The 22,484-nt window shown below is 44.0% G+C and overlaps 1 protein-coding gene across 2 annotated transcripts in view; it reads right to left on the bottom strand.

The window, feature by feature from the left end:
* Positions 1-6,139: 6,139 nt before the first annotated feature.
* Positions 6,140-22,484, bottom strand: part of RPN2 (ribophorin II) — a 63,150-nt gene continuing 46,805 nt past the window's right edge. Inside the window, exons 11-18 of one of the 2 annotated variants that reach the window (XM_008575410.1) lie at positions 20,563-20,677; positions 17,819-18,013; positions 16,497-16,583; positions 14,153-14,248; positions 12,720-12,795; positions 11,074-11,203; positions 9,237-9,284; positions 6,140-6,473 (exon numbers count right to left, since the gene is read on the bottom strand). In XM_008575410.1, the coding sequence (XP_008573632.1) occupies positions 6,461-6,473; positions 9,237-9,284; positions 11,074-11,203; positions 12,720-12,795; positions 14,153-14,248; positions 16,497-16,583; positions 17,819-18,013; positions 20,563-20,677 (760 nt within the window). In that variant the 3' untranslated portion in view covers positions 6,140-6,460. The remainder of the gene's footprint in view (positions 6,474-9,236; positions 9,285-11,073; positions 11,204-12,719; positions 12,796-14,152; positions 14,249-16,496; positions 16,584-17,818; positions 18,014-20,562; positions 20,678-22,484) is intronic. The other variant, XM_008575421.1, reaches the window with a different exon arrangement.

The following is a 22,484-nucleotide window of genomic DNA, read 5'->3' as shown; positions in this document are numbered from 1 at the left end:
AAAAAGTATACTCATCATTTCCAAGTTACTTTCCTCACAGAGCAGAGGGGACTTTTTTACCATGCTGGCTCAGGTAGACCAGGCCCCTTCTGATTGCATGCTGTGAATCTCCTGTTTTTTTGAAAACTGTCCCATTTTTAAGTTCAGTTTGATTACATGGCATCTGGTACAAGGGACTCCATTCTGGTTTGGTCTGGTTTGTTGGGGCCTAGCACAGGAGCTCAGTCCAAAACAATGGCCTCCTGTAAATTTTGTTTAAGAAGGTCATGGTAAGAATTTGGATCTCACGCTTGTTGAGATAGAAGCCATAGTAGAGTTTAAGCAAAAGAATGACATGATCTGACTTACGTTGAAAGTCACTTTGGGCCAAATTCTAGATACATTCTTAGGGTAGAACCCATTTGCTGACAGAGAGGGTGTGTAAAGATTGGAGAGGAGGCAAGAATGATTCCGTAGTTTTTGGCCTAAGGAATTGGAAAGATAGAGCTACCACTTAGCAGCTTTGCCAGTAGAGGCAGAATTAGGAGTTTGGGTTTGGACATGTTGAGTTTGAGATGTCTGTTAAAGGTCCAAGTTAGGATGTTGAGTAGGCACATGGATATACAAGTCTAGAGTTCAGGAGAGAGGCCTGAGCAGCTGGTTTGGTTTGATAGCTGTCACCATGTAGATGGTCTTTCAAGTCAAGGGACCGGGTTAGATACCAAGGAAGAAACACAGAAAGAGTAGAGAAGTCCAAGGTCTGACCCTCAGGGCACTCCTACATTTAAAGTTTGGAAGAAAGATGAGGAAACAGCAAAGGAGACCGAGAAGGAGCAGGCAGGGAGGTAACAGGAAAACCACTCAAGAATCCTAGAAGCCAACTGAAGAGTGTTTCAAGAAGAAGGAAGTAATCTACTCAGCCAAATGCTGCTAATGGGTCAAGTTAGTTGAGAACTGACCATGGCAGTGATTGTGGAAGCCACTGATGACCTTGGCAAGAACAAACTGGGTGGAGTGGTGGGGGTCAAAGTCTGATTCAAGTGGGTTCAAGAGAAAATGGGAGAAGAGGAATCAGAGCTGGTAAGGATAGACTTAGCTGTCCAGAATGGTGACTGCTAGACATATGCAGCTATTAAACACTTGAAATGTGGCTAGTATGAACTGAGATACACGTTAAGTGTAAAATAAACACTGTATTTCAAATACCTAGTATGGAAAAAGAATGCAAAATATATACCAATAATATTTTATATTGATTGCATATTAAAATGACAATATTTTGGATATACTAGGTTAAATAAACTATATTAAAATAATTTCACCTGCTTTTTTTTTTTTTTTTTTTTTTTTTTTTTTTTTTTTTTTTTTTTTTGCTTTGTTTTTTTTTACTTATTGTGGTTACTAGAAAATATAAAATCATCTATGTGGCTTGCATTATATTTCTATTCAATGGCACTGGCAGAGATAATTCTTTTGAGAAATTTTGCTATAAGGGGAAGCAGAGAACTGGAGCCACTGACCAGAGGTCCCCACATCAGTAATTATCCAACTTTTCCCATTCATGAACCACTTTATCGGGGCCAAATATTCCCACACATCACCTACCTTCTGTATGCTTCTTATCAGAATCTGTGAACTTTCTGGGGTGATCGAAATGTTCTATATTTTGATTTGGGTAGTGGTAGTGTAGTGTACCAGTGTAGTTACATGTAAAAATTCATCAAGCTGTACACTTCAGATTTGTGCCTTCTATCGTAAGTTAATGAAATCTAAAAAAACCCCGACAACTGTGGAAAGTCTGTTTTGATTAAAAGTGCAAAAAGAATCACGGCATCTTAGAGTTGAGTGGGACTTGACCATGAACAATCCCACCCCCTTCGTTTTTCAGCCCAGGACGCTGCCACCAGTGAAGGGAAGTGCTGGCAGCCGGGCCTCCAGTCTCCCAGCACCAGAACTGTAAACCAACTCAGTTCTTCATAGGGTTTAGACCACCTGCTCTTCCTGGGAGCCCCAAGAAAAAATGCAAAGCGTGGGAAACACTCTGCGGGGGGCCACCCTGGCAGCTCTGCTAAAGAGCCGATTGGAACAATGGGGAACAAAAGCCCCCTCCAGAGGAGAGGGCTGGCCATTGAGGGCAGGCAGTCCACTTCAACAGGCAGAGGCGGGCAGGCCAGGAACCTGCCAAGGAGGAAGAACAAAGGAGACGTGCTGAATGGGGGACTGGCCTGGGCCAGTCCCGAGACCCCCTCCTCTGTCTTGGACCCACCTGCTCATCTCCTCCCTTGGCCTACCCTGACAAAAGCAGAAACTGAGGGCTCTCTCAACTTCCAATTAGTTGTTTTCAAATGAAATAAAGACTGCTGGGCCCTGCTGCTACTTGTGGCTTTCGAGGTGAATGCAATTATGGAGGAAAAAACTATCATGGCAACAACTCCGGTGCTCTGTCACCATTAACTGCGACACTAATGGCATCTTAAAAGACTTAACTCCTCCCCACAAAGGTGCTGGGAGCTTCCCACTCCCATGGGGGTCCTACTTAAGACTGAGTGCTAAGAAAAAAAAAAAAAAACACTGAGTGCTATTTTTTACCCTAAAGACAGGCTCTAATCTATGGCGATTTATCGCTTGTAATGATAATCCTGTATGTTTGTGTTAACTTAAAGTTCACAAAGAGGCCTCCCATCCACTACTTCATTTTCTCCCTATAACCACCCTCTGGAGGAAGGCAGAGCAGGGTTCACTGGCCCCAGGTCCCATAGGTGTGAGGTAGCAGAGCTGGGGACTGGTGGTGGTGGTGGCGGGAGCAGTGCTCTTGCATTGCTTTAAGACTCCAGGCAAATGTGAGCTGTGGAATCAAGTGACTTATACTACTTGAGGATTACTTGCATTTCCTAAGTTAACAGGAATGTGGACTTGGTACAGCCTGCTTAGTGGGCTAATAATACCCAGGACTAACAATGATAATATCCACACTAATCAGAGCAAACACTGATTCAATGCTAAGTGTCAGGCACTATGGTATTGTTTGGGGTGTGACTTTATCTAATCTTTATAAAGCCCTCAGATGTATTATCCCCATTTTTACTGACGGGAAACAAAGGCCCAGAGAGGTAAAGAAGGGGGCATAAGGAGGACACATAGCTAATAAGGGAATTCAAAACAGCTCCATTTAACTCTAATGATGTGCTTTGTAATCCTTAGAGAAGGCCAGGCCCAGGCACTACTATAGTGAATAATTTGAGTGACGAATCCAGTGGAGTTCATCAATTCTGTCAACTCTGGCCTTCCTAGACCCACTTGGTCATAGCAACCGGGTCCTTACCCTGCAGCTGTGCTCTAGAGCTGAGAGCTGAGAGTGCTTCAGGAGGCTTCACCCAACTGTAGGGTCAGACAGACGGCATCTGCCTCTGCTACATCCGAACATAAAACTCAAATTGCTTGAAATCTGCCATTGGTCCTAAAAGTAAATCTACCCCCTTTACTACAGACCTTAAAAGCCTAATTTGTTCTGGCTTCTTCTACCTCATCCGAGGATACTCTTCTTGCTAATGACACCCTGGTTACATTGGCTACTTTCAGTTCAAACATGCCAAGCTCTTGCATCAGAGGCTGTGCATGTGCTGCTTCTCTGCCTGAAGTGCTCTTCCACAGCTGCACAGCGGCCTCTTGTTCTTCAGGTCTCAGACAAAAACTGCTTCCTTCAAAGGCCTTCTCATGTTTGCAATCACTCTGCTCCCTCTCTCTCCTGTCTGTCTCCATCCAAGCTGCATGTGGACCAGGGGGAGGGGCCTTATCTGTCTTACTCACTGCCATAGCTCTGAACACAGAGCTTGGCACATAGCTTTTCTGTGCTCTGTTCTCCAGCTCCCCTCTGGTCTGCAGGCCAGCCCTGAGCCAGCCTCAGCACCCCTTAGCTTTGCCAGCCCCTTCTTTCTCCAAGAAGCTGTCCTGACCTCCTTCCCTCCAGTCACTGGCTGCCCTATTCCCTTCATACCAGGACACCCAGCACCCTTTCTATTCTCGGGCCCTACTACCCCTGCTCCACACCATTGTCCATCAAGCCTCTCCCAGTCTGTCTGCCAGGGCTGTACAGGTCATGTGGAAACCCCATCTGGGTGGACTTCCCCTCCTCATGTCCCACACGCTGCTAGCTCTCCCCATCTTCGCCACTCTGAACTGCTGAGGTGCCAGCACACCTAAGTAGGGACACCAGGAGCCACCTAAGAGCAATGGGAGACCAACATCACCCTTTGCCCTCACAGTGGGATAAGAAACTAAAAGTTAGAAGCAGGGGTCCCAAAGTCATATGCCTATCAGAGCCAGGTGGGTATCAAAGGAACGAAGTTGGCAGGTGGAACAGCACAAGTGTCCTGTGAAGTGGAAATACCTGTGAGGGGCGGAGCTATGACAAACTGCAGAGTGCAGGCTCATCCAAAGAGAGGAGCTGCTGTTCAGCTCCAGCTGACTGCTGCCATTCAGGAGTCGGGCCCAGTGTTGACAGCTCTAATTTTCTTTTGCAAGAGAATCCAGAATCCAAAACCCAAATCCCAGATTTTTATACAAGATCTCTCAATTTTTAAATGTTGACAACTAACTCAATTTTCCAAAAAACACTACAGATCAAATAAAACTTATCTATGGGCAACCAGTCTGCAACCTCTGTGAAAGGCGAGGCCTCTTTTCCACCTTACAGACATCCCTGTAATGCCCACATCATCCTTTCACCTGCAGAATTCCATTCAGAACTAGCCCAGAGTTCTAGAATCTCCTTTCCCCTTTCCCCAATCAAAATCCTAAATTCCTCACTGTAGTAAAGTCCAGCTAGGGTGGTAAGCAACCTGATTAAAATAATATAGGGCTGGCTGGTTAGCTCACTTATTAGAGCGTGATGCTGATAACACCAAGGTCAAGGGGTCAAAGGTTCAGGGCCCCATACTGGCCAGTCGCCAAACACACACACAAAAAAACCCCAAAACAAATAATATGCAATAACTTCTACCCCCCCAAATTCAATAAATACTATGAGGATTACTTGCATTTCCTAAGTTAACTGAATACGTCATGTTTCAATTAATAGAATTAGAGGCAATGAGCCAAAGTACATAACTGTGAGTCAATCAGGAAAGATGCCAAGCACTAAGCCAAGCACTACAGATGCATTAAACTCCTTTAATCCTATGAGGTAGATACTGTTCTCTCCTTTACAGAAGCAAAAGGGAGGTTTATAGAAGTTAAGCTACTTGCCCTAGGTCCCTCACCCTAATAAGTAGTGACAGTAGGTCTGCCTGATCCTGAAGTCTATACAGTTAACTAAACTACAATATTACTCCTCTACATATTATATAACTTCATGTAATGGTGATCCTGAGGCACAACTTCAAAGGGGTTATTCGTAAGATGGATGTGTCCTTCTAACTCTTAGAGTTCAAGATAACTAAGGTTGTCAGTAATATGGTTTGAATTTTTGTCCCTCCAAAATTCTTGCTGAAACTAAATTCCCAGTGCAATAATAGGATGAAGAGTTGGGTCTGTAGGAGGTAATTAGGTCATGAGGGCTCTACCCTCATGAATGGATTAGTGCCCTTATGAAAGGGCTTGAGGGAACTAGCTAGCCCCTTTTTGCCCCTCCACCCCTTCTGCCATTTGAGAAAACCAAGATGGTACCATCTATGAAGAATGGGCCTTCACCAGACACCAAATCTAGTGGCTCCTTGATTTTGGACTTCCCAGCCCCCAGAACTGTGAGAAATAAATTTCTATTATTTATAAATTACCCAGTTTGTGGTATTCTGTTACAGCAGTGGGAATAGACTGAGACAGTCAGCTTTCTTTTAAGACGATCCCCCCCACCCCCCATGCATGCTGAGCCCAAACTTTCATGGCAAGAGCCTTGAACAGAGAGGTCCTAGCTGCTATACCAAGGGGGTTTCAGTACCAACAGGGTCCCTATGCAGACAGCTGGTGCTCACTGCTGAAGAAGAAAGTTGGCTTTTCCAGGTAATTCTCAGTCCTGTTAGGAAAGGAGTGAGAAGGACAATGTAAAAAGGCCCGGAGAAACATCCTGGCCATCTCGTCAACAGTATTTCTCAACAAAGTCCTCGAGTTATAGACCCAAGGCTCCCACTACCATAGAGGCACTAAAATAAGCTCTCAATCAGGATTTTGTTCCTATTACCATTCTCTTTATTCCAAACAGATAAATTACAGATTTCAACTTTTCAAATGCAACATCTGGGTAGGTTACGAATATTCACAGCATCGTGCTAGGGCGTCATGCCAAAGAACAGACTATCTGGGCTCACAGGTATCTGCTGTGTGTTGGGGAAATTGAAAAACAACAAGCAAAAGTATAACAACGATCTTGACTCTTTTCTTTTTAAATAAAGTTTTTTTTTCATCCCTCTCCTCACACTGTGAATTGTTCTTGACTCTATTTCTTGACATTCATTTGAGTTTTCAGAATTTCCATCTTATTCTGGAACTAATGAGCTGTTCTGAAAGAAAATGGAGACAAACACAAAATTATTGAAGGTTTCAATTCACTGTTACAGTTCCTAACTGGTGACAACAGAGAGCACAAGGTACTCTCCCACTGTAATACCCCATTTATAAGGGAATAATCATTTACTGGTATCTATTTATGCCCCATCTCATTTCACAAAAGAATGTGAGACAGCTAATTAAACTAAAGCTGATGACAACTTAAAATAAAAACAACGAAACAAACTTGATGATAACTAAGTAAGAAAGTGGTATGTGAAAATACAAAGAGATGTGGTAATTCCAGGCACACCTTTCACAGTGCAAGGCCAAAACAACAGTGTAAATTTCAACTAGCTGAACAGAGAGGAAAGTTTTAAAAATGCTCTTCTTCAACCTCCCAGACTCCAGACCTGCCAACTAACAAGTGGCCCGTATGTAGCTTGGAAGATGACATCCTCACCATTCACTACAGAAACCTGCACCATGTTCCTGCCATGTGGCCACGTTCTTTACAATAAACCTAACACAGAATGATTCTCAAATATGGGACTTAGCTCACAGAAAAATGTTAAGAGGAAATAAAAACCTCTCTATCTCTTTACTCCCTTTTTCCCCTCAGGTGCCTTTCCCGAGACTCTAAGAAGTGATAGGGAAACACAATAAACAAAAATGATGATCTAGACAGATACTGTGCAACCAGGGGGGTGACAACCAGAAGGAACTGATTCAGGCAGGTTCCAGCAAGCAGAGGCACGGGTGCTGACGAACACTCCATCCTTTAGTAGGCAGTTATACCCAGTGGTGAGGACTAAGATGATGATGACACAGTCTTGCAGAATGGCAGGCTCCAAACCAATTAATTAAACAGTTTCAAGGGGCATGCACAGGCAGGGAACTAATTCTGAGGGCTAGAGTGTGTGCCCCTAATTCCTTAACAATGTTCAGAGGTTCCCAGGTACACTAAACTGTGCATTTAGAAATGTTCATGCAGAAAGGACAGCATCAGTATGAAACAAGAATAACTTAAGGTTAGTGGCCCATGGGCCTCGACTTAGCTAAGGAGCCATGCCCTAGAGTATGTCTGCTCAAATCAAAGTCTGTCCTCAGATCAAGAGCACTTAGCTAACAGGGGCTTTCCTGTAAAATACTAGGTATTTTAAATACCTTAGAAACTCCCAAATGTCCAAATGATCAAATGACTTTCCTCTCCTACCAGCAACATGACTTGGGGAGTATCAGGGTAGGGGTAGACTGTTTAAAAATCAAGAAAAAAATTCAATCCAGTTATTTTAAAGAATTCAAGAACAACATTTAGCAGAAAGGACCAATTCTGAAAACAAATCTTAGACAGGGCACCTATAACTTAGGATAAAACCCAATGAGTATGGCCAGGGAATGGGGGTGGGGAGAAGAGACTGACTATAAAAGGAGCATAAAAGAACTTCTAGAGTGTGGAAATAGTCTACATCTTGATTAAGGTGGTGGTTTACACGACTATGTAAGTTTTCCAAGATTCACAGAATTGTACACTAATAGGGTGAATTTTACTGTATATAAGTTACACTTCAATTAAACTTGAAAAGACAAAACCAAAACAAATGCAGTTTCTCTCTGTGATGAGGACTAGGTGACCCAGCTTGTGCTCACACATCAGTAAACAGGCTCTAAATTCTATGCTTTTGTTGATCTTCCCTATTTTCAGAGGATTAAAAAATTAGCTGGCTTTGTGCTTTTGGCAGGGAAAGCCATTTCCAACACAAGGGATAAGAGAGATCATGACTTGAAAATTCAAATATCTCCTTCCCTTTTTTGTTGGTCTAGGTCAGGCAACAGCAAACTTCGCCACAAGGCCAAATGCAGCCCACCACCTGTTTGGCAAGTAAAGTTTTATTGGAACACAGCCACACCCATTTGTTTATATAGTCTATGCCTGCTTTCACATGACAGTGCCAGTACTGAGTACTCGTGACAGAAACCGTATGGCCTGCAAAGCCTAAAATACTGTCTGGCTCTTTACAGAAAACTTTTGCCGACCCCTGGTCTAGAGGAACAGATCACTGAAGGATCAGACATTCTCTCTCCTTCCCTGCCTTCACCTTGCCTCCACCTCCACCCCATCCTAGGACTAACACCTGGAAGGAGGATGGGTGATCCTTCATGTAACATTTCAGTCACACAGGGAGCAGCTCTGAACCCTACCCTGGGCTCTGGAAACCTGGAGTCTGGTGTTGGCTTTGATCTGTGGCCACCAGTCCTTCATAATCCGGAGTCTCAACAAACCACAGTTGGGCCCACCTAGAGATTAGTGTTACAGAAAGGCCTAGAAACAGTGATAAGGTGTGCCAGGATTTGCCATGGGACCATCATTTGATGAATTTAAATGTTCTGAATGGGGTCCCTTTTAAGAAGGCCAAGGTTGAACTTGTTTTATCTTCAACTCTGCTCTCCTATCAACAAAGAGAGAAGCTGTTATCCATAAATAAGTAACTCATGGGATAAAAAGAAGGATGAAGTCTCATACAGTCAAAGCCAGGCCACAGTTACTCCATTACAAAGTTAACCCGTCAGCTGGGCTAACTCAGGAAGCTTCTGCCCTGGTCCAGTCACAACATTGTCCAGCAAGTTGGAACATGGCCTCAGAATTCAGCTTTGGCTTAAGGAGGGATCGGGAGGAATGAGTGGGCTGAAAACTAGATAGAATAACTGACATGCACAAGGTGGGCAAGATGGGAAAGGGACCCTGCTTCTGGGATGAATCCGCCCTTCATCTTTACCGTAGTGTCCTATATTTTGCCAATCTACTGCTCTGCTCTGCAGCGATCCTGCCAAAGGAAAGAGGGTTTGAGAATCAAGAAAGGAAAGTGAGAGGAGAAATAAACTGCGGAAAGAAATGACAAACACCCAACCAGAGCTTCCATTGGGGTCACTGATTTTCCCAGGGCAGAGTTCCTTCCAGGACTCACAACAATGGCAACAAGAGAAGCCTTTAACCTTTTGAACGGGATGGGCAAAGTGGGGTCACTGATCCTTTTGGGATTGTGATGGAAACCATGGTTTCTCTCCCTAGAAAAGCCATACAACATAAGATTCCAAATTAGGAACTCCTGCTAAGCAAAATCTAAATCAGATGGTTTCTACCCCACTCTCCCCTTGATTTTGTTTGTCTTGCATGGGCAACTTGAGAAAAGACAGAACTTAGCAGAGCACAGCCTTGTGGCTCCCTGGGGGCCCAGACTGGTTGCTGCAAAGGAACAGGGTTCTGCTTTGAAAACATCTGAGTCCCTGGCTCTTTCTCAGATGTGATGCATAAGCACCAAGTAAAAGCTGCTGGAGGGGCAGAAAAACCGGCAGCCACTGCTGGTGCTAAGGGAAGCTCTGTTGGGAACTGGTTACTACAGGGAAGCCAAGGAGCACGTCTGTGCTCAGTCTCCATAGCGAGGTACTCAGAAAGATCACAATGGAGACTCAGGTGGAGATGAAACGTTTGCTTCTCCCACTCATTAATGGTCTCCCTGAGAAAGCCTCTCTGATCCGACAAACATAATTGGCAGCCATGTAGGAGGGCACGCTATTGAGTTACATTCTTCCAGCAAAAGTCCTGGAGAGGAGAAAGCAGGGTACATCTGAAAATGATTTCTTCCAAAGGTGAAAACAATTCTGACCTTTTCTTATTGGCCTTTGCGTGGCTGAAATCACCCAAGTTCTAATAAAGTCAAATCAATGAGAACACCTATGTGACATTTAGATTTGCCCCCAATTTAGTTTTGAAAGTCAAGCTGCCAGCAAGCTGCCAGCATGTTGAGGTCTGACCATTTGTGTGACTCTGAGGTTGTCTGGTTCCCAGGGAAGTGGAATAAACTACTACTGAGCAGATGATCCCTGCTGGGAGCCTCTGCAGAACCTGCGCAGCTTCTGTGGGGAAGAACACAGGCCTCACACTTAGGAGGAAAAGCTCCAGAGCTGTTAGGGGTTACAGAAGTAGCTCTCTGGGGCACAGGAGGAGGGCAGGGTAGGATTCTCTGTGGCAGCAGCAAAGAATTTTTACACAGCCAGCAAATTAACAATCTCCCACCACACATTCTAATCCATTTAAAAATAATTCATATGGCAATTATTTTCCTCTTTCATTCTAATGTATAGGGACATAAATTTTTATAATCTTAATACATTTAAAGCTGATCACTAAGGCCCTTTTCTTTTCTTTTCTTTTTTTTTGTCTTTTTTCGTGTCGGGCAACGGATCGCAACCCTCAGTGTCGCGCCCGCACCGGACCGGGACCGGCAACGGGATCGCAACCCTCGGTGCTGCGCCCGCACCTCGCTCAGCCAGTGAGCTGGAACCGGTCTGTATGTGGGATCCGAACCCTCGGCAGGAGTGCCGCCGCGCTCCCAAGCGGCGCACTGTAGCAGTGCGCCACCGGGCCCGCCCCTCTAAGGCCCTTTTCTGACTTAAGAGTTCTTATGGCTTCTGTATCGGGCTGGATTGAGGTGTCAGATTCGCCCCCGAAGATATGAATCTTTTGCTACATACCCTTGTTCAAAAGCTGGACCAGCAGAGCTGACTCATATACTCCTAATCCGCACTGGATCCCTGCCCCATTCCCAGCCTTACCTCTTGACTGCCTGCTGGGCCAGCATCCGATTGCCAGCCAGAAATGTCACACTGCCCAAAATGGCCAGGTACTTCAGGGTCTGGAACATGTTGAGCTGTGTCCAGTAGACATACATGAGTCCCAGCATAGCTACAAGAAGAGGTGTCATGATATTCAATTAAATGAAACAGGAACAATGACTGGGGTAGAGGAGAGTTAGGAGCAGTAACTGCTGGATCATGAAAAAGTGTTCCAGACCCACTTGTTTTATTCCTTTAATCTAAAGCCAGAAAGTAGACAACTCAATATACATTTGCCCTTCAGCCTTGGCTACCAAGAATTCCAGAGGTAAAAACCAGACTTCAGCTACTTACCTTGTTCCACATTCTTGCTCATGTCTATTTCTCTGCTTCTTTAATGTAGGTTTTGTTTCTGTTTTACTGTCATATTATATTTGGGATTCATTTTATTTTTTAAAATCTAATGAAAATACACAGGATATAAATAAATGAATAATTTGCCACTATGACTAAGCAAGGAGGAAGGAAGACTAAGGAAGAAAGGTTAGTGAAAAGGACTCAAAAGCTGGGCATTGAGAGCCCTGGGTTCTGGTCCAGGCTCCACTCTTACCAGCCACTTAATATCTCTGAGCCCAAATTCTCACACCTGTCCAATGGGAACACAATTCTTGCCCTAGTCACCCCCAATCAGGGTTGTGATGAGAATCAAATGAGGAAACATGCAGAAAAGCACATTGGCAAGAAGAGTCGCAGCTCTAAACAAATTTATATTCAGGTTCTGTTCTCAGTCTGACCCAGCAGGGCTATCATTCACATCCAGGAACAGAGCTGGAGAGAAAGGTCAACCTGTCAGTTGTGCCCAGAAGGATGATGGATGAACTACAGCAGGGGTTCTTAACCATTTTTGAGTCATGAACCACTGTAATAATCTATCAAAGTTATGAACTCTTTCTTTCCCCCAGAAAAAGACACACATTTGCCTAGAATTTCAAGGGATCCATCTACAGATCCCTCCAATATACTATGGACATACAGATAGTGACAGATGAAAGAGGCAAAGAAACTTAAAAATATTGAAGTCTCAGTGAAATGCAAGGCGTCACTGATCCAGTAGTGTCAAAAGTCTCGGAAATGCTTAACTGATTTGTGAATTTACTGTCTCATTATATTTAGGTTGTTTAGGTCCTAAGTTCTCAAGAGAACAATGCAGGACAGCATGTCTGTGTGGAAGGGACTGTTTTCTATTACGGTCCAGACAGAGCCGCCAGCAAATGTGAAGATCGATGCGGTGCGAAAAGATAACCTTTGGAAACTGCATTAATGCTCTTCCTCCAGGAATATGGCTCAGTATAAAGATACGATAAGTGAGTAATCTCTGGAAATGAACAGGCTATTAAATGAGGGTAAATGGCCTGCCAACAGCAGCCTAGTACAATGAGCCAAATATAGTGACATCTGTTCTAAGCTGATGGACCAAACAGGTTTATCATCATATTAACTGTCCTAAAAGGCCAGGAGGAAGAGGGAAATGTTATGCTATTAAGTCATTATAGTTAATAGGTTGTGGGTCTACTTAACAAGGCTTTTGCGTGGGCAGGCTAAATGTCAAAGGAGGTTAAATGGAATTAGCAGCCTGGGGCACTTACCAGCATGTCCCATGTGAAAGATAATCGTGCTAGGAGCAAAAGTGAAGTTGGAGACATTGGCACCGATCCGGATCCACTGAAGGATGAAGAGAAATGAATTAAAAAGACATTAGAACTTAAAAGGGAGGCAACACATGCCATGCCAATGCTAATCCAATGAACAGCCCTAAGGGCTTAAAAGCTCAACGGTACTGGAAAGACAATTTTTCCAAGCAGCAGCCACCCTATTATAAGCCCTCAGGAAAAATTGTTCCCTTTCTTCTTTAGAAAGGCATCTCAGCACCTGCTCTTAAATGTGCTTGGGTAACTCAAACCTCAACATCATTTTTAATGACAGCAAACTCTTCTATTTAAAAACAGGAAGGTGAAAGGTCAGAAACTGCATGTATGATGAGGTAACCGACACTCCCACTCTGTTCTCTAAGAATTGTTAAGATAACCCTGTTGGCAGCTGGAAGGATGCATGCCATTGCTGTGGGTTCCATGCCTTTTGAAATTCTGATCACTCAAATGTGAGAACAGGTGCCCATGCCCTATGTCGAGTTTCTGAAAGCTGTGACATGCCTGCTAGATTTGGACTAACCAATAATTCTTTTATTAAAATCAATGAATTAACTAGGAACACAGGCAATTTTCCAAAAGTAAGATCTAATGAGTTTTTCTCAAAATTCTCTGAACTTTGAGGATATACATCTACGTTTATTACTTTAAAAGAGAAACAAAGAAAAAACCCAATTAATTGGTATAAAAAATTCAAACAGTAGAGTATAAAAGATAAAAGTTTTCTTCCTCTATACTCTCCCATATGTTCTCTTCTCAGAGGTAACCAACACATAGTATATATAGCCTTTAAAATTTTTTTAAGCAAAGAGAATCATACTAAACAAATACCAGTCTACCCCTTCCTTCTTCACTCAATAACATGCCTTGGCAATCTTGTTATATCAGCATGTAAATCTTCCATTCTTTTAACAAGCTGCACATTATTCCATTGTATGATATGCCATAATCTATTTAAAACTTGTTTTTATGAGGACTTTAGGGTGTTTCCAGTTTCATGTTCCAGACAGTGCTGAAATGCACAGCCTCTGTGCTATATTTTTTACAGCTATCAGCATTGAGCCCTGCTTTTTTCACACTGGATCTCATCTGAACACTCTTCTGGAGCATCACACTCCATACACTTTTGTCATTTTTACTGGCTACTGTGTACTTTCTCACGCCCCGTTGTTAATGGATCAGCCTATTTGGCCGCTCCCCCACAGTGAGGAATTTGGGTTATTCTAAAATTTTTTGACCATCAGTTCAGGTCACAGCTGTTGGACCCCTTTGGAGCTGTGCTGAGGCCAGAGCACAAAGCCTCCTTTGGAAGGGCTACATCTGCCGAGTCTGGCGCCAGACACACACTGCCCATGCTAATTACAGCCACTCACCAGAGCAAAGAGCAGGATCAAGGGTGACAGGATCAAGGCAGTGAATGTATTAGACACCACCGTGGGGGGCCTCTTCTCAGGCTCGCGGAACAGGTGCTGTCAAAGAAGACACCCCAAGAAGACTTCAGAATGCACCCTGCCTGCAGAGGCTGCCATGTACACCAGGGACCCAAACAGTAATGACAGTCACAAAGAGGAAATGCTTCCCAGAAGCTAAAACCTCTTGGCAACAAGTGGCCACTTGGCTTTTGCCTCTTTTCAACGCTAGCTTATGATGCCAGAGGTTTTCCTTCCAAAAATACTACATCAGTCCCAGATCACTGCTTGGACAAGCCTTTTTGCCCCTCAAAGACCCACTACCATTTAGAGTTTGGAGATTGCAATCCATCAAGTGGCATCTGGCCAGTGTCAAAGAGGGTGCCCAGATATTTCTCTGGATTTCATAATGTTTCTGGGTTCCTAGGTTGGCACTGGCATATGCTGCTGCCTCACTTAAATTAGCTAAACGGTAGGAACCTCACCCCCTTTTAAAATTGAACAGAGCCTCACTACAGATGTTTCCAGCCATAACTCAGCCCTTTCTTCCCCCAGCCACAGCTCTAAAGAAGCCCTAAACAAACTTTCTCACTCACTCACTCTGCCTGATCACTTGTTAAACCAGAAGACTTGGCAAGCACTCCTCTGCTATTTCCTGGTTTTATTTGTTTTTTCTCCTGAGCAATTCTACAAGAATTCTCTCTGGGAAGCTCACCTAGATAGTGTGACCTAACAGAAGCAGTGATGGACTAGGTGTCCAGGGACCTCTATTTGGGCCCAAACTGATGTGTACAGCTGTGTGACCAGGAGCAAGTTGCTTTATCCCTCTTTGCCTTAGTTTCCAACTGCGGGTGGAGAAGGCAATAGCTGTTGGAATGAGTAGGAGTGAAGCCATGTTGGCCCTAAAACTGCATGGGCTCTAAAAGATCTTTAAAGGACACAGTATTTTTCTTAGCATACACTTCTCTGAGTTCCCTCTTTTCCCATGGTTCTTTGATATATTTTGAACCTTGGTTATAGGGCAAGATGACATTATTTACATGAATGGAAAGTTGTTTTCCAGTCAGCCTGGAGCCACAGACTTGTACATATTATCTAGACCCTAGGAAACCAAGGAAGACATCAATAAAGCTATGCTGTTTCTACTCCTCCAGCAGGACTCTAATATAATAGCAAGGATGGGAGCAGAAACTTGATGGAGTCTTGGCAAGACTTGGCACCTGGCTCCTTGCATGGAGCCCCCACAGCTCACATCCCCCTCCCTCCTACTTTTCATTTCCCACATTCCATTCCCTTGACCCCCTTTAAAAACCCTTCAGTTAATGGGCCGAGCCCGTGGTGCACTCGGGAGGGTGCGGCGCTGGGAGCACGGTGGCGCTCCCACCGCGGGCTCGGATCCTATATAGGGATGACCGGTGTGCTCGCAGCGCTCACTGGCTGAGTGCGGTGCGGCCGGTCTCAAAAAGGACAAAAAAAAACCCTTCAGTTAATCTGAGTCTTTGAGATGGTTTTAGCCTGGCCATTCTCCTTCAGGTTTACAGGAGAGATGGGTTAGCCCAGCATCTCTCCTCAGGTCACTAGTATTCCTGAATAAAAGATGACTTCCACATTCACCAACATTTGACTTTTGAGTGGTTTGTTTCTGAAAAGGGGCAAGCAGCCCGACCTGTGCCTGGTAACATGATCACACTACTAAGGACCAAATGAAATAGGTCATAACCAGTACTCAAATGTTTAACAATTATGGTGCTTATTTTGTAAAAGGCTTTAGAAACATTTCAAAGCCTTCCTTTCCTTATCTGTTGTCTCTTGTGATCTTCACGACAGTCCTGTGGGCTGGGCTGGGCAGGGCAGGGCTTGTTTATTTTTGTGTGCAAGGAAGGTGAGCCCTAGGAGAGACAGAGAACTTGCCTAGGGGAGAAAGGCCCTGTTCTCCCCATTGAATTTTCCCACCTGTTGGCTCCATCAGCCCTGATTTATGCAGGAGCAGAGAAATGAAGGCTAAACCCATCTATGCTCACAGCTGTCAAGCAGTGGTATGAGGGCTGAACCTCCTGGATGTTAGGAAAAGTGGACGCATGTTCCAATTTCATCTGCAACTCTGCTTTCTGGGGGCTAATCACTGGACTCTGAACCTGTTCAGCTCGAGGATAGGACTGCTATTTGCCCTGCCTAATTCACAGGGTGGGGAGGGAGGGTCAAACTGTAAAATATCACATAAATGGGTTAAAGGGACCAGAGACATAGTCCAGGGTTTTGCTGCCCCCTCACTTTCACCCAGTTAGTGGATTAGCCCTTTGGGATATACCTGAATTTCCTGTTTCGGGGTGAAAAGGTTCTGGGATAGGACAGTCCATGGAGCCTCTTCCTCGGGGAACTTGATGATCACATCAGCCTAAAAAAAAATAAGGGCAATCTTTAAAGGCACAGGGGCAAAGAAGGTGGTAAAACTCCTCAGCAGGATACTCCACCTAGGACCATCATTGAAAAAAGCTCCAAGCAGTCCAATCACTTCTGATCCATTAGTTGCCAAATTGAGGCAGTAAAAATTTCAAGAACAAAACAAGTATTTGTTGAAAACACTTTTTAGAGCAAGAGTTCCAATTTTCTACTGGTATGGCAAGCCCCCTAGAGCTGCTTAATACAAAAATCCCAGCTGGTGCACAGGCTGTTACAGTTGCAATCAGAAACTGGTTGGTGTCCCTGGGAAGTGTGATTTAGTCACATTTTTTTAAAAAAAAGTGAAAGTACACTCTCCTACAAAAAACTGCCCAAAGTCCAGGAGAAGAAAAGGAGCCTTGAATACAACACAAGAAAATGCAGCTGACCCTTTGTCTCGCAAAGGGGCCCAACCCCATTCAAGGCCTGTCATCTGGGCTCTGCTACTTTTCCAACCTCATCACCTACTGCTCTTGACAGGATTCAGGTGCTCCAACAAAACAGAACTGCTCTCATCTCACTGAAAGCACCTTGAGCTTTTCTGCAAGCTGTTCTCCAGTGATCATCCCACAGCCCCCAGAAGCTATTCTGATAAGCCCTTGCCATTCTTCAACCCCTTGCTCAAATGCTATGTCTTTCAAGAAATTTCCTCCATCACACCAATCAAAAGTGACACATGTAGGTGAAGAGCACTATGTAAACTATATCACGCCACACAAATGCTGCTTATTAGTTTATTAACGTTTCACACATCCTACAAGTCACTATCCTATGCCATCCTGAATTGTTATCAGAATTCAAATCTTAGCCCTCTCACGAGGCTACAGCATAACTCAAAGGCCAGGGTCTTATCTTTATATCTATGTATTCCCTATAGTGCCTTGCTGAGCTATGAAACCTCCTTCCAGTTTAACAGTTATAGAAATTCACTGATAGCTAGAACTCACAAGGACAAATTTACAATTTACAGCCCATTATTAAGTACCTGCCATGTGCCAAGCCATGTGCATCACCCCAGGACTATTTATGGAGAAGGCACATGGTGCCTCCCCTAACAATACGTATTTACTGCCCCATAGGAGGCACGGGCAAGGCTAGGGTGAAGAGCCCCATGCCCCTGGAAAGAAGCTGTCTGTGTCTGATTGTGACACAGCCACTCTCGCTAGGGTCATGGGGTATTTAGGAACATACCACATTCCAGAGGATTGGGTTCTTCAATGTGGCATCTCCAATAATTAAGTAGAGAGTATACATGCCAGAGGCAGAGTCAAATTCAATCTTTCTTTCAGAGGTGTCCAGTTCAAACTTGTATACGTTCTTGACGTCTGGTTCAGCAACAAACACGACTTCCTGGCCAGTCTTCTGGTTATGGAGTCGGACAAATGTCTATATGGAATAATAACAATACAACTTTTCATCTGATCATTTCAAAACTCCCTGTGTACCCAACATCGAATCAGCCAGGCAGCAGACTATTAGACTGTTTTTCACAGTGCTAGCTCTGGGATCAGCCACACCTGCCTGAGAGAGTGGATGGAGTGGCCGTCCACCCTAGTTCCTAGCTCGGAGAGAACTTTTGGCTGATAACAGGAAAGAAATGTAACTTAGGGGTCTAGCCAATTCTCAACTGCTCAGAGGCTAGATGCCCAGTTTGTGGATGATTTAAGCCCTTCGCTATTGCTGCAATTTCTTCTGCCTGCCAGCCTTTTGGCCACTTTGATGCCCAATTAACTTCTTCACCAGAGGGTGAAAAGAAGGGAAATGAGGTAGAACTGTAAGAGGCCCATTTTCAATCTCCTACTGCCTCCAGCTGAAGATTTAGTAGAGGCAGTTTGGGTACTGTTAGCAAGGCAGAGTTCCAATTGAGCCGAGAGCCCAGTGTCACGCAAAGAGCCCCGGCTCTGAAGACAGACAGATGTGGTTCCATTGCTTATTAGCTAAGTGGGTTACTTAACCTCCTCACACCTTGATTTCCTCACCTTAAAGGCAGAACAATTAACTTCTACATGCCATATACCTGTGTGAAGATTTGCAATAATGGATGCAAAACATTTAGTGCAGGGCCCAGCATAATACTAGCTGGTCAACAAACAGTAGCTAATATTATGATAGTACTGAGTCTAAACACTTTATCCTCCTATGAAACAAGAAACTAAGGTTTCTCCAAACTAGAACTGCAGCAAAACTTAATATCCACTCAGAGCTTTTCTTTCAAGTGTTTCAAACTGAGGAATTCAACAAGGCAGGTAGGTAGGCTCCAATTTACAGATCAGAAGGCACAAGCATTAACTGAGTTGCCATGATCACACAGCTAGTGCTGAATATACAGAAAAAATACCATCTCATTCGTGTCCCTACACCTGGGCAACAAAGAACACCCATCAAAGTATTTAGGTAAAGAGGCCCAAGCAATTAGTCTTGACCAGGAATGGGATTTAGGAGCCTGGATGACCGATCTTCCTCCTATCACAGTCAAGTGCAGGCGGCTGCCAAGTTTACCCGCAAAATGTCATCTCTGCCTGGGAGGTCTCTAAGTCATGGTTTCCAAAACAGAATCTTAGAGAGATGAGTATTCAGTTAAAGTTACATTTCCTCACTAACTCTCCCTGCCCTAACCCTAATCCTACCAATTTAGTCTTATAATTTCTTCTCTTTATACTCTTTCTTCCCTTATGCTATTTGGTTGCCAAATGTCATTCTGGGAAGCAGCTGAGAAATGCTAAGAGATTAAAGTGCCTAAAGGTCTGTTAGCCATGAATAAGTTCCCTAAATTTTGTGGAGCTTGGAGGTGGAAGGGAGAGAGGAACAGACAACAGCCGGGACTGTGGCCCTAGGGGCAAGCGCTCTGGGGCAAAAGGGCAGCAGCCGCAGCCACAGAGACAGAAAGCAAGGTTTCCAGGTAAATCCACTCATCTCAGTGGTCTGCTCTGAAGCTACCTCTTGGCATGGACACAGGTCTGCTGGTCCTTGCTGAAGCATCCATACAGAGCACCTAAACCAAGTCCACTAAGCCCCACATTCTTATCTTTCTGCTTTCAAAGTGTTTACCTGAATTTTCCTTTACACAAAACATGTACGTAGCAGGGCTGAGAGCAGTTACTCTCAATTGAGGGTGATGACAGAGGCGGGAGGCAGGGGGCGATGTGTGAGAGGAGAAGGGGCCACATTAGGTTCTCTGGAGAAAGGATGTATGGTTTGAAAATCTTTTAAATAATTTTTGTTATCTTATATATGAAAAAAATATAGCCTATTGCTTTCATAATACAAAGTAGGCATAAGTTAAAAAAGGCTATTCTTCAGAGTCCCACAAATAGAAAATCTGCTCTGGCCAGAACAAAACAAATGCTTTCACTTTGGGTTTTCCTTTTTTTGAAATTATTTCAATATACTCCTTTATTTCATCAGAAAGAAAAAAAGCGTCAATTAGGTACTAATCAGCCTTAAATACATCTCCTCAATGCCGGTTTATCTTTTAAAAAGAAGCATGTATTCCAGGTGAAGCGTTACAGCCAGTGCAAGAGGGGCGGAGCATCACAAAGGAGAGCCTGATGGACTGTCAGAATTCAGAGTCAAGATCTGAATGCAAGGGGCTGGCCCAGTGGCGCACTGGATAGTGCGCCGCTTGGGAAGTGCGGCGGCGCTCCCGCCCAAGGGTTCAGATCCCACATACAGACCGGTTCCCACTCACTGGCTGAGCGAGGCGCGGGAGCAACACCGAGGGTTGCGATCCCGTTGCCGGTCCCCGGTCCGGTACGGGGGCAACACTGAGGGTTGCGATCCGTTGCCGGACACGGAAAAAGACAAAAGACAAAAAAAAAAAAAGATCTGAATGCAGGAATGTGGAAGCTTCTCTAGTCTGTGTTACACACCACATCATTAACCCTAGTGTGCATTCAAGTTTCAGGCCAAGAGAACTGTCTGGGCTTCTTCCTGACCTGGTGGGGGGTGAGTTCAGCACCAGTGTTCACATCTACCAGCTGGAAGAACAAGGCGAAGTTCTGGTGGCTGTCTGCAATGAATGTGCCCTTGGCTTTGGCTGGGTAGGTCACCCTGAAAGAGACATTATACAGTCAGTATTCAGAGAGGATATGCCTGTCTGTGAGAGCAACCAAAGAATGCATACTTTCTTTCATTGCTTCATCCTCCCTCTCCCATTGTACCACTTCTGTTGTGAACAGACAGATGTGGAAAATTGTCTATGGCCCGGAGGTAAGCTGGATTGATAAAGCCAGGACTGAGAAAAGCATAGCATGAACTTTCATCAGGGTCCAAGAAAAATGCAATGTGCAGATGCTTGTACCTCCAGGCTTTCAATTCAAGGACCTAAGGCTCTCAACTCAACCAGGTCAGGTAGCAGTGGAGCTCAGGTGCACCTCTGCAGGCACACAAGCAGACCTGAGAGCTGCGCTGGCACACTGAGAGGAGAAACAATCACAGTATCGAAGCCAGCAGCATATGTGAGCAAGGTTGGGAGACGAGCAGGTAGGAGGTGCAAAGGAAAGAAGGGGACTTTTAGCTTTATCTTTTTTTTAATGCTGTAATTTTTCTTGGACCCTGCTTCCATTTATTTTTCTGCCCTGAAATGGGGTTTTAAAAAGTCATTTTCTTTTCAGCCCTAAATTGTCCCTTTACTGAGAGGATTTGTTTATTGAAATGAAACTAAATCTTCTAACATATCAGGTCAACTGTGTCTACAGATCTGTGCATAGGGGTTTTGGGGTAAATACAGAATTCTTTTATGTATCTGAGCTATGTAACTTTCTTTATTTTGGATGCCCTGAATGGCTTGATAAACCAGGGGAAGGGTAGAAAAACAGTTCACTGCAGCAAGTTTATATGCTTTTTAATTTCTTTACAGCAGAAATTCGTATAGTCTGTTTATAAATATTGTAGAAATGTTTTGTGGGCAAATGGGGACATTCACTAATAAGAACCCATTAAGTCATTAAGTTAATGTAAAAGATGAGAAGATTATCACTACTGAACTGATAAATATCTCTTATTTGTCCCCTTCCTTGTGATGTAGCCTCTGTATTGCTATTGATGGTGACTTTATCATTTGCTTTCCAAAGCATGGCTTGGAATCAGCCTCCTTATTGATAATAAATAAATTATAAGCAGATATTTTTTTTAAAAAGTCATTTTCTCAAAGGCAGGCTTCGTGAGGAAAACTGTTCTTTTCACAGCTGTCTCCTGGGATTTCAGGGTAAGATGGCCAGGGGATAAACAAGCCAAATGGTTACAGAGCTCACACCTGGCTTTATTTTATACTTAGGCTTTATATTTACTCCTGAATAAGAACAATTCTTCATCTATATAGAGAATTAAACTTAGCAAAGCACTTTCATAGATGTTATTTCAGTGGATTTTCAAACAGTCCTCTTATCTTTAATATAACTATGAAAATAACCCAGAGAGAGAAGGGCCAGTGCTGCATGATTTTTAAAAAGTCTGCTTGGCGTCCAGACTCTGGCTAACATCCCCTGTCTTCAAAATGGCCTTGAGGGTTCACCTGCTATCTTCCGGCCTCTACAGCCATCCCATTTGAGTAAACTTAGGGTCCATACCATACCCAGAGATCTAGATAGCACATCCCCCCAAATAAGGATCTGTGGGAGGGCTGACAAATGGGCTTCATACAACATTCTGACTCAGCTCTGATCAACTGTTAGTGGTTACCTAGAAGGCTATGCTAAAAAAAAAAAAAAAAGATTCTGAGGCCGTGTCTGAATTCAGCACAAACAAACACTGGACTTATTAGTAATGTCTTCCATGGACTTGCAAAGGGGAATGGTAGCCCTAGTGTTAAGTATTTGCCATCTCAGTTCTAAGGAGCTATGTAGCTAACTGACTTCAG

This window comes from Galeopterus variegatus, unplaced genomic scaffold (assembly GCF_000696425.1).
Source record: "Galeopterus variegatus unplaced genomic scaffold, G_variegatus-3.0.2 Scaffold59, whole genome shotgun sequence".
NCBI classification, from domain to species: Eukaryota; Metazoa; Chordata; class Mammalia; order Dermoptera; family Cynocephalidae; genus Galeopterus; species Galeopterus variegatus.
Note: the sequence above shows the minus strand (reverse complement) of the source record. Positions and strands in the feature narration are given on the sequence as shown.